Genomic DNA, 12,223 nt, shown 5'->3' with positions numbered 1-12,223 from the left:
GGGTTTATAGAGTAATTTCTATAAAAACTATTACATTTCTGTAGAATACTACAGGTTTCATTGCTATTTAATCCCATAGGATTTTTCTATAAGGGTGATCATCTGAGGGACGTTTGGGCAGGGAAAGCTGGAACAACATAGGGAGCAACAGTAACATGTGATAAGGGCAGTTGAATGAGGTGGGATAGGGAGAAGCAGTAGAGAACCAAGAAGGCAGATAGGGAAAGAAGTAGCAGTAATAAAAAGGTCATTTTCCATCCTATGGTTAGAAACCAGGAGTTCCTGGCTCCAGACTAACATGCAGACACTACACCACACGTCTCTTATACAATCTGTGCCAATGGTTTTAACACCAGTGGCAAGGGCCAAAAAGCCTCAGGAGAACATTCCCAAAGGCATAAGTACCTAGTCACTATAAGAAACAGAAAAATATTAACAAGAACATTTAGAAGTACCATGAAAGGCAAAGTGTACTATAAAAAAAGTGTAGGTGGCAAAAGTTAATTGCATTTCCTTAGCTACCCAGACAGAACTTTCACAAGTGCTTCCATCCACATACCTAGACTCTTGTGGACATTAATAAGTATATAAATAAATAATTATATCTATTCAGATTGGTTTCATTTATTTATTTGAATTGAGTAATTTATATAATCCAAAAAAGAAAGAGAGCCAAGTAGGCTCAAATGAACATTTATATGTAAAAATTATAAAACTCAAACCAGGTATTAAACAATTACACTAAACACAATAAACTCTAACTGGATGAATGCATATTCAGTTCTACTGCACACTGCAAATTCAGTGGCCTCCATGTTTTAATTTTCATCTTCCTCTTCCTTGGCTACCTTATCCCTTCCTCAGTTTCTTTAAACTGTGTATTAAAGAAGTGGTGGACTTTTTCTGGAGTAGTAAAACATAAGCCCTTCCAATGCTCCCCACACTGCAGACATAGTTTTGCCTGGCAGATTTAAAAAACCTCAAGCCTCCTCTCCCAAGTTGTTGTTTCACTGATGCACCATTTCTCTTTCTATATATTTTTTTAGCAGGGCAAACAGCAACACAGCTGATAAGAACCAACAGGACTGTTTTAAAACAGCACCTCACAATGTAGGTTACATAGATCCAAATGAACATGAAAACAGATTATCTTTGTGATCATTTGCCATTAGTATTTATCAGAAATGTTGTATAGTAGGCAGAACAGGGAGCAGCGCAGAGGTTTCATTTGCAGGTGTTCATGCAATTTGTCTTTCTGGTTAAACTTTACATGAGTTTGCATCTTTTTAGTTTCACATTTATTTTTCTTTTGAATTAAATCAAAACAAATTTAACTCAGACAAAATGGCCATGCATCTATGGGAAACCATAGATCAGCCCAAGTGATTTAGGTTAGAACTGGGATAATGACAGAGGATCTGCTTAATCACAGCATAGAAACTCAAGATGAAACAAAATTATTATATTAGAATCCTGCCTTCAGGAAACATTTCCTATTTAGCCAGTATTTGGCCTGTTGGTTGCCTACAGTCATATTAGTCATAACAAATGTTCAAAAGTTTTGTATAAGCAAAAGTAAAGAAAGTGTAGTTTGTATTTTACAAGCTACCTACTCATCTTTAAAATAACTAGCTGTACAACAGATGATCCAGCATTAATAATAAGTTATGAGAGTAAGATTGGGTAATCGATTTTTTCAAAATAATATAATGTTTTTATGTTAACTATTTTCATATTGAGATTTACATGTAGTTGGTCAGTTCCAGTAGCATCCATCTCCAGTACAGAGTAGGGGGATGTGTGCATTTTTGGACTCACCACAGAGTTTTATGCTATTGCTTTATACTTGTCTCATGAACACCACAGAGAAAAAGGAAATTAAATAGTCTGCTCATGCTTAATGCACTGTTACAGGATGCAAAACACACATTCAGTAAAGCTTTGGAGTACACACTTTTCAAAAAGAACATACACACAGCAATCTGCAACCATCAGGAGTGAAGCAATGCCTGTCTACAAAACTCATGCCTCAGGGCTGCTCCACCTTGAGACTTTTCTCTCATCACTCCTCCTTCTTACAGCTATCTTACAGGCCTCTGTGTATGCTCAGTTCAGTCATCAGTCTATCATTAATATGAGTCACCTTCATCATATTGGCCTATGGGGATGGCGAATCATGTTCTGTGGAAGTTCAGAGATGTAGTTAAGGGGGAAGTCTGAGTTTGTGAGTGAGATGCAGAGAATACTTCAGCTAATGAATCATGCTAATGCTTTATGGCAGCTGGTTTTGGAAGCTCGTGTGTGATTCTCCATGGCCCCAAACTGTGGAATTAGAAATTCTGGTGTGAGAGAGCCCAAAGGTATTACTTTAAATATCTTAATTAAAAGCAATCCCACTGCACATTAAAGTAAATGTTAGAATTTGTCTTTCATGTATCAGGAACAGAAGCATTTGGTCTTAAAGAAATACAGTCAAGGATGATGAGGAAATCTGAAGTACATGCTTGGGCAGATAGTAGGCAAATGTAAACACCATCCTAACATTTAGATCAAAACCAATGCTAATGGTTCTGAACAGTTCAAACACAACTCAGCACAGCAGGCAAATCGTTCACATTTGAAAAGGCTGTAAACCCTGGGAGGATGTCACAGGGGCTGTATATCAATAAGTGCAAGTCTTTCTAAGTAACTCTTCAAAGTAATTATTCATGATCTCAATAAGAAAGTAGTACAAACCTTCAGCAGTTTGACACTGTTGCCTTTAAAAGAACCCATGGCTATTGAATATCTGGCACTTTAAGGACACTAGTTAGAAGCTCAGTTAATTAAAATGTCAGTGGGAAATTATCCTTCCTGTACACATGATTTAAGAAGCTTTGGGATTTATGATGAAATCTGGGCCATTTTGTGCTTAATTCATTTGTCATTATCTGTTTCTCCAACTCAAATTATTAAAACCCACCAGATTAACATCTGGTGGTTAGCAGTGGAAGAGGACTGGTTAAAAGACTACACTTAATTGTTGCTTAGGGGTTTGAATGTACACTGTAGTACTAATCTAATATAACAAGCTTTAGGATCCTTTTTACTCCTGGAGGAATTCTGTGGAACAAACAGCAATGGTTTCAAGTTGCAGTGGGGGAGGTCTAGGTTGGATATTAGGAAACACTATTTCACTAGGAGGTGGTGAAGCACTGGAATGTGTTACCTAGGGAGGTGGTGGAATCTTCATCCTTAGAGGTTTTTAAGGCCCGGCTTGAGAAAGCCATGGCTGGGATGTTTTAGTTGGTGTTGGTCCTGCTTTGAGCAGGGGATTGGATTAGATAACCTCCTGAGGTCTCTTCCAACCCTAATATTCTATGATTCTTCTGCACAATGCAAAATTTATGCTGAATTAATGTTCTGCGCAGAACTCCATGTTTTCCCCGCAAAATTGGGGCTGTAGAGCTGCTGGTGGCCATTAGGGAACCTGGACTCTGAGGATCTCAGATCGTCAGCTCGCAGCCAGAGTGTGCAGAGCCTCCAACCTTTGGTCCTCACACTCCTGAGGATGGGAGAGGACCCGGGAGACCAGGCTCTGGCAAAGGGTGAGAAAGAGCAGGGCCTCACTAAACCGCATCCCTCAGCAGAACAGTAAAGAAGCTGGAGGGAGTAAAGGCTCTGGGCTGGGGGGGGGAGGGGTGCAGGTATCTGAGCTGGGGAATGCGCCCCAGCTGGGCTCTGGGGGGAGAGGGTTGTGGGTGCCTGGGCTGTGGAGGGTCCCACCCAGTCTCCTTCAGAACTCCCCAACTGAAACTGGTTTGATGTGGGGGTTTCTTTAACTCTCTCTTCCAGAGGGAATCTTTTTTGTTGTTGTCTGTATTGTTATCATACTTGTTGACAAGTATTTTGAAATAAATTACCAAAATAATTGAAACTGGAGTGATTATATTGTGTTATTTTGACAAATAAAATATGAAGAATTTTGGAGAATTTTAAAATATTGTGTGCAGAATTTTAAATTTTTTGGTGCAGAATTCACCCAGAAGTACCTTTTGGATGAAAGATATTAAATAAACAGTAAGTAATTATAATTAATTCAGTAATCTGAGACCAAGATGTGGTATGATAGCCTACCCATTATAAATGTCTCTCTCCTCTTGAACTCTTTTGCATTTCTAATGTGAAAACCGCCAGGGCCAGTTAATCTTATTGAGCCCTCTAAGTAAAGTGCCTTCTTCTTTCTCTCCACCTACATCCCCCCAATTTATAAATTTCTCTTTACAGACTTTTCCCACCTGTATTATTATTTATTTCATAGTTCCCAACAGTATACTAGATGCTTCATTGTCCCTATCCCAAAAAGCATACAACGTAAAGCCTCGTTCCTGCAATTGATAGTGTGTGCTATGTTCATTTTTTTTTAAAAAGTAATTCTCCCAGATGAGTCTCTCAGTGGGGTTTTGATTAAACTATGGAAACTTCTCATGGCAATAATAAAAATCAGTTGGAGAAGAAAACATCTAGTAGTTCCAATTGCAAACAGTTCTAAAACCAAACTCCATTGACTTCAGCAGCAGTCTGAACAGTGCACAGGCATACTCCACATCTTATCAGTTATAGGATCAAAGCCTAAAATTGCAGATATGAAACAACAGGTGAGGGTGATAGACACCAGAAGGGATAAGATGAGGAAGGATTAGGGGTATAGCCGTATGATTACACAGTCACTCAGTTTATGCATGTGCACATCTGACTGGTTTTGTAAAAACAATAGTTTAAAATAAAATAACCCCTTCACCCCCTCCCCCGAATAGTAATAGTGACTCCCTTACTAGGGATTAAACTCACTACAGTTACTTGTATTGTCATAAGTAATTATGAGATAAAATAAAATCCAAATGAACAATTTAAAATAATATAAAAATGAATCGTACTGACAGGTAGTTGAGAGCCCATTGGAATTTGGTCTTAGAATTGTTTTAAATCCAAATCACTTGAAGTACATCATTCTAACTCATAGTTCTCATTTCCAGGAGAGATTTCCACAGTTTAATCACAATCCTGCTGATGTACACTCAGCTAGGAGAATTGCCATTTTTAGAATGGGAATATAATTTGGAAATACATTTCTAGAAGTCCACAAAAGAAACAGTCAACATTCCTTGTCTGTTTATTCTTACTGAATTATCTTCACCGTAAGAACATTATCACTCCATATTTTGTAATGAATCATGCCTTAAGAAATTAAGTTTCTTCCAAATCAGTCTCACAGCACAAAACACTGCTGCCCATACTCTACAGTGCCAAACTGTAGTCATTTATAACGAGTAGTATATTAGTGACACAGCAGCATTAATAGTAGCGAAAACTTCCTTTTGGCACTAAATGAAGCAGATATGATTTGAAGACACATTGAGTTTTAATATGTTGAGAGACAGGGATCCATTTTTATGTAGTCATTTTTCTTAAACCATTTTAAAGAATGGGCAATCATTGTCATACTGCCAGGGTGATCATATTTTCCCAAAGGGAAAATGGGACACCGCATGGGGCTGGCCTGAGGCCCCACCACCCACCAGCCTTCCCTGTCATCCCTTTGTATGGGGCTCTCCTCTCACTCCCCCGACATGCAGGTCCGGCCGGAGCCCCCCTGCCACCCAACCACCCAGAGGGGCGGCCCAAACACCCCTGCCATCTCTCTGCGCACTGGCCGATCCAAACTCCCCTGCTGTCGATGGCCGGCCCAAGCCCCCCGCCACCAGCCTGAGGCCCCCCGCTTCTCCGTGTGCATGGGGCCGGCCCAAGACGCTCTGCCAACAACCTGTGCAGGGCTGGCCGGGCCCGAGCCACTGGCCTGAGCCCTCCACCCCACGCAGGGCTGGCATTGCCACTCGCCTTCCCTCCCGCCCCCAACCCCAGCACATTCCTCCATGCCCAGCTAGGGGTCGCACTCCACTTTTTTGGCAAAACTGCATTTGTCCGGTTTGCTCTTGCCAACTGCAACTGATGTGTGGGACAGGGATAAAAAAAGGGACTTTCTCAGCCAAAACGGGACATACGGTCACCCTACACAATGCTGACTATCTGCTAGATAATAAAATAAGCAGGAAAGGATAATAATAATTATATAAGGTTAGACAAACTGCTAAAATGGTTTCTTTCCGTTGTTTTGGTTAGCAGCTCGAAATATCATCAGGGGGTCAAGAAATGTTTCAATTTTTTTAAGATTGATTTAATCCCTCATGGCAGATGGAAATGCTGGTCAAAAATGTTTAAAATTTAGTGTTTTCCATTTTAACAATGACCTTTGTATACTTTTTAAAGTAAAATTGCTATATAAACTTACCAATGGAAAATTGAAGGACAGAAGCTGTGGTTGTGTTAAGGCTAGTGGTGGTCTAGAGGAGGAAAAACATGAAAAATAGAAGAAACATTGCATTAAACCAGCAAAACAATATATTCATAATCTTTAAAAAATATGGGAGTGCTGTGGATGCCCAGATCTCCCATGTATAAATCATTCATTTCTAAACCTTTCAGATTGACAGATCATGGACATTTCAGTTATGCCATTCAGATTATTGGTATCTCATAATATGTCACAATGAGAAACTCTTTGTTTGTGGCAGTACAAATTTTCTACAGAGCCAGTACATTTTTCCATGTGTTAGTGCTTGATCGGTGATCAGAAAGATTTAAAAAAATGAAACCATAACTTCAGTGGGACTCTCCATAGGCTCAAGGATATACACTAGCAGATCCTAATGTAGAACCAGGGCCTAAAATTGTAAAATGGAATAATAAAATCTAAGTGCTTATCAGCTAAACTCAAAACTTCACATATATAGCATAACATAAACCAACTAGGCTTTGTACTTATAGCTAAATAACTGTTATGATATAAATTGAAGTGGGAAGAATAAATTCAGAAACTTTACTCATGCTCCACCCAACATGCCCCCTCCTCTGATGGCTCCCACACAAAACCTCATCTGTCCATGTTGGGAAGGTTTTCTTGAAAACCATTAAGAGCTAAAAACTTTAACATTTGCTGAAAGTGGTAGTATCACCCAAGAAGTACCAGAATGAAGTTCCAGTCCTTTCTGGCTCATTTTGAATCCTGTAATTAATTATACTGGTAGATAGCAAGCAAAATTATTGCTTAAAAAGTCTCCTTGACTGGCACATTGGGGAGGGGGAAAAAAGAACTAAATTAGTACTGACACTGTTTACAGAGATCAACGTGTAACAAGATGAAAGTTAACCTCAACCCCGTTTTTCATGAGAGGGCAATGGCTCTGTGCAGTGTCTTGTTCACATAATTTATTATTTTATTATAACTGTTTATTGTTTGTATTACCATAGTGCCTGGGAGCCCTCGTCATGGACCCATTGTACTAGGCTCTGTACAAACACAGAACAAAAAAGAGATGGTCCCTGTGCATCATAGAAAACGCAGGGACCAAGACTCTTCCATCAAATTCACAGCAGTTGATATTCCCGAACAAAGCAGTGCATGCCATGTGACAAGAAACTCTTTTTGTATGAGTGGGAATAGGGGGAAATCAAATAAGGGGAGTGAACAAAGGAAGAGCAGAAATCAACAATGGGAAGAAGAATGGCAGCTTATAAACATATTTACTGAAAAAGTCAAGTGCACAAGTAAAAGCCAGTTTTGCTGAACAATCTGAATTTGTGTCACCATCATTTAAGTGGCCTTGGCAGTATTACAAAGATAGTTTTAGTTTGTAATGATGAACAATGCAATTTCTGTATAATTTACCTGAGGCTTGAGGTGTACACGTGATCTCTTTCGTTATCAGGCACACCTGCCTTCTTTTATTAACTAATATTTCTTGAAAAATATATATCAGTGTGGACAACCTAAGGTAAATCCTATTTCTCATTTATGTCCGAGTTCCCATATTTCCCGTTGACAGCATATTAGGGCAAAGATGCAGAACAGAAGCTTGTTCTAAACTTAGATGCTTTTTGATTCTTTTTCAGGACTTCAGTGCCACAGAACAACTGGTAGTGCTTAGTGCTATGCATTGGTATTTCTGTCTGTTGGGAATTTCAGTCGATTTCCTCATCTTGGCAAGTGGATATCCCAAGAGTGCACTCTGCCCTAAAACATCAGAGCTTGCAACAACACCAGCGGGTGAGAATGGAGACAACAGATTTAGAGGTATTAAAGGTGAAGAAAGAATGTCCTGAGGGATTTCTCTCCTTGAAACCAAAACAAATCCTACTACTACTTTGTTGATGGATTCCACAACATTTTTTTTAAAAAGTTCTAAAGGGTTGAGGGTTTTAAAAGTTTGATTTGGACATCTATACTGGACAAATAAGAGGACTCTGATTTGATATGGAAGATACATAGGTCAGTGTTTTTGTTACAGTTTTGGCCACACAACTTATCCATACTTGAGACCATCTGCCACTTGAAATGCAATTAATGTCAGTATCAAAGAAGATCACATGTTAAGACGGCCCAAACAGGGACGTGCTACAGCAGTGATTAGCAGTATGGTCCCAGGGAGACTTAGAAACGACAGAGGTTGATGTTTGAGAACTGGCTTTTGAACATACACATGCATGCATGCTACATTCAGAGGGGAAATTTCTTATAGATAATTATAATATGATCTTAGTAAAAAAAGCCAGGAAAATTTCTTATGGTTGGTAATAATCTGTGAACTAAGAAGGACTTCATGGCTATATATTAAAGGCTTTTCACGTCATGTAAAGCATCCACTTTTTAGAAATGCATCTAAAAACCTGGCCCTATGTGTACGTGTCCTATGCTGAAACTGTACCTCTAACTCTTTAAGATCTTCCTAATGAACAGCAGTAGTCTCTCAACAGATATAATGAAGATTTGCTTAAATAATTAAAAAAACCCTTTAAAGAAACTTTAACTCTTTATTCGTGTCCTTTTAGTTAGGATATGTTCAACACTGGCATTACATTTATCCTGCCAAATAATAATGTGCTTCTGGCTTAAGTTATGAGCAGCTATTATTTTAATTTACATTCAGTTAATTCTGTTGTATGGGTTCTAATTTAAACAGAAAAGCCTTCAATTTATCAGTGTTCTGTGGCTCATATCTTCAGTAGATTAAATGTATCAATTACCATGGAAGAGGTATTCTCGTAGAATTAAATTAAACTGTTACCAAAAATTAATTGGCCAGTACTTTTTGATAATTAAATCTTCTTTTAATGGCTTTATCCCTTTAGAAAATGATGTAAATACAGGTTGTTAGGAACTGCTTACATTAATTATGCCAATCAAGGCAGTAGGGATTGGGGGCTGCAGATAAAAAGGAACCTGCATTATCCAGAAGGGTGAGAAATTTAAATGAACATATATTGTTTTGCTTGCAGCGCATCAGCAGCTATCAGTTTCCCTATGATTCCAGTCGTGGTGATGTCCCAACCAAACAACGTGTGGCTTGGCGTTAAAATCCTCTATATCAGGAGTACTAGACTGCTGCTCTCAATGGCTTCATGGGGGAATCAGTGGGAGGCTAGGGAGATCAAGGGTCAATGGCTTCATGGGGGAATCAGTGGGAGGATAGGGAGGTCAAGGGTCAATGGCTTCATGGGGGAATCAGTGGGAGGATAGGGAGGTCAAGGAAACAAACCAGCTAATTAATTTAATTTTGCAAATTCCTCTCATCTTGCTTAAGTATTTCAAAGCAAAAATAAAATGTACAAGCACCCTGAGCCTGAGATGTGAGCAGGGATTTCAACAATCATGCGTAAGGACAACAAGATAAAGGACTGGTTTAGGATGGAGAAAGGAAATCTGATTATTTAGGGAGGAAGAGTGTTAGGATATAGATATTCAGGCCTGTCTGTAAAGGCCCATACTCTAAGAATTGAGGTGTATTCTTATCACTTGGCTAATTATAGAGGTATAAAAGAAAGAATCAAAATCACTATCTGCTGGTGTAAGGGCCTTCTCTTACTGTGACAGTTTGTGGCCCTGTGCTTAGGCTCAGGCCTCTGGCTAAGCAGCAGAGGCAGCCATAAGCTGGGAAGCGAACGGTCACATCCTCACATTCCAAACTAGTCACATTGAAATAAGGTGCTATTGGGCTGTTAGGAATACAATCCTGTCCTGATAGTGCCTATCACCTCCAGAGAAAGGGAAGTGCCTAGAAAATGTAAAAGGAAAACTTAGTTTGATAGCATCCTGTCTGGCAAGAACTCACTTATCAATAGCTGGGATGTGAAACCCTCACTTCTGTATTGTCTTGGCATTATAGTTTCCACTTTGCTATTGTTTGTCTGTATAATCTCTGTCTGGTTCTGTGATTGTTCCTGTCTGCTGTATAATTAATTTTGCTGGGTGTAAACTAATTAAGGTGGTGGGATATAATTGGTTACATAATCATGTTACAATATGTTAGGATTGGTTAGTTAAATTTCAGGAAAATGACTGGTTAAGGTATAGCTAAGCGGAACTCAAGTTTTACTATATAATCTGTAGTCAATGAGGAAGTGAGTGGGTGGGGGTGGGCGTGGGCATGGGGGTAAGGGAAATGGGAACAGGGAATGGGGGTAAGAAAATTGGAATCATGTTTTGCTAAAGGGGGAAATGGGAACAGGGAATGGGGGTAAGGAAGTTGGAATCATGTTTGGCTAAGGGTAGGAATGGGAACAGGGACACAGGTGTAAGGCTCTGTGGTGTCAGAGCTGGGAAGGAGGATACTAAGGAAGGAAACTGGAATCATGCTTGCTGGAAGTTCACCCCAATAAACATCGAATTGTTTGCACCTTTGTACTTCGGGTATTGTTGCTCTCTGTTCATGCGAGAAGGACCAGGGAAGTAAGTGGGTGAAGGAATAAGCCCCCTAACAAAGAGACCTGAACATGAGGGATGAAAAACAATCCTGAACTGCCCGAGGAAGGTAAGTGAGAGTCAAGTGGTAGCAGGGGGATGGAATAAAAAAAAAATAGAAGAAAGAGTTAGAGGAAAAATAAAATATTACATAATGAGTATTAAAATTCATCATCTGTGCGACAGAGATGCTCTGTCCGGTGACCTAGGCACTGGACGGGGAACGAGTAACAAATTGGTTCTAGTCTTGGCTCTAGCACGACTCTCTCAGTGACCTTGGATAAGTCATTTAACCTCTTTGTAGCTCAGTTTCCCTCTATGTAAAATGGGATAACATTTATCTTTCTTCCAGGGATGGTGAGGTATAGAAATGCTTTTATAAGGTGCAGTAATTATTATGCTAGAATGAAGACTTGTAAGATTTTGATTTATTCATATCCGTTAGGCATAATGATCAATATTTTCAGTTTCAAAGGGTATGGTATGGTAGTGCCAGTTAACCACCAGGTCATGTGACCACTTTAGCAAATTACAGTCCAGGTTTTTAAACCCAAATTTATAATTGCAGAGGGTACTCTAAATTATACATATTTAGTGGACCACAATAAATTAATTATAATGAAAAGCACGGCATCTAGGTGTATTTGCTCAATATCTGTACTGTGGGCTGAATTTCAAGCTTCCTAAACAGCAATGAGTGACAAAATGTGGAAAAAGTATCCCAAACATGTGACTTCAATTTTTGCATGGACACAAAATGGAATCTCTTTCTTCACAAGTATATCAAGGCATTAAACGAGACACAGTACATGCAAATAACATTTAAAATAGTAGACAGAGGCAGTTCAGCATCAATGGCAGAATTCTCTCACAAGGTTTGGGTATAAGTGAAATGAGAAACAGTGAGGTTCCATTATATCCATGAAATTTGTGAAATATTTTTAAATGAGTTCGCCCGTCACCATAACACATGCATTTGTATTGTGTTTGTCAAATACCACAAGGCAATGCAAACATTAAAAGCACATATTAATATGATCAAATTTAGCATGCATATAAATGGTAACAGATACATGCTATTCAAATGTGTGCATTTTTGGCAAGGTTCTATTACTGTCACCAATGTGTCATTTAGTGGTTTTGTAAAATGAATGTAGTTTACACCCATATGGTATTTTGTCAGTATCCTGGCATAAATGGCCACAAGTGATTCAAGGGGAGTTGTGCCTGCTTAGGCCAGGGCTAAATTTGGTTTCAGGAGTACTGTGTAAGATATAATATTACCAAAACTCCCTGTCTTCAAAAATCACAAGACCACCACTCCCCAAACAAGAAAATCTTAAAAATCATTAAGATTATTTTAAAATTGCCTACATTTTGGGTTGGATT

General features: G+C 39.1%; 1 protein-coding gene across 1 annotated transcript in view; it reads right to left on the bottom strand.

The window, feature by feature from the left end:
- Positions 1–12,223, bottom strand: part of RELN (reelin) — a 455,527-nt gene that overhangs the window by 228,420 nt on the left and 214,884 nt on the right. The window contains exon 8 of the mRNA XM_077807865.1: positions 6,329–6,380. Coding sequence (XP_077663991.1) covers positions 6,329–6,380 — 52 coding nt within the window. The remainder of the gene's footprint in view (positions 1–6,328; positions 6,381–12,223) is intronic.

The sequence above is a fragment of the Eretmochelys imbricata genome, chromosome 1 (genome assembly GCF_965152235.1).
Source record: "Eretmochelys imbricata isolate rEreImb1 chromosome 1, rEreImb1.hap1, whole genome shotgun sequence".
Lineage (NCBI taxonomy): Eukaryota > Metazoa > Chordata > Testudines > Cheloniidae > Eretmochelys > Eretmochelys imbricata.
This window is presented reverse-complemented; position numbering and strand designations above follow the sequence as displayed.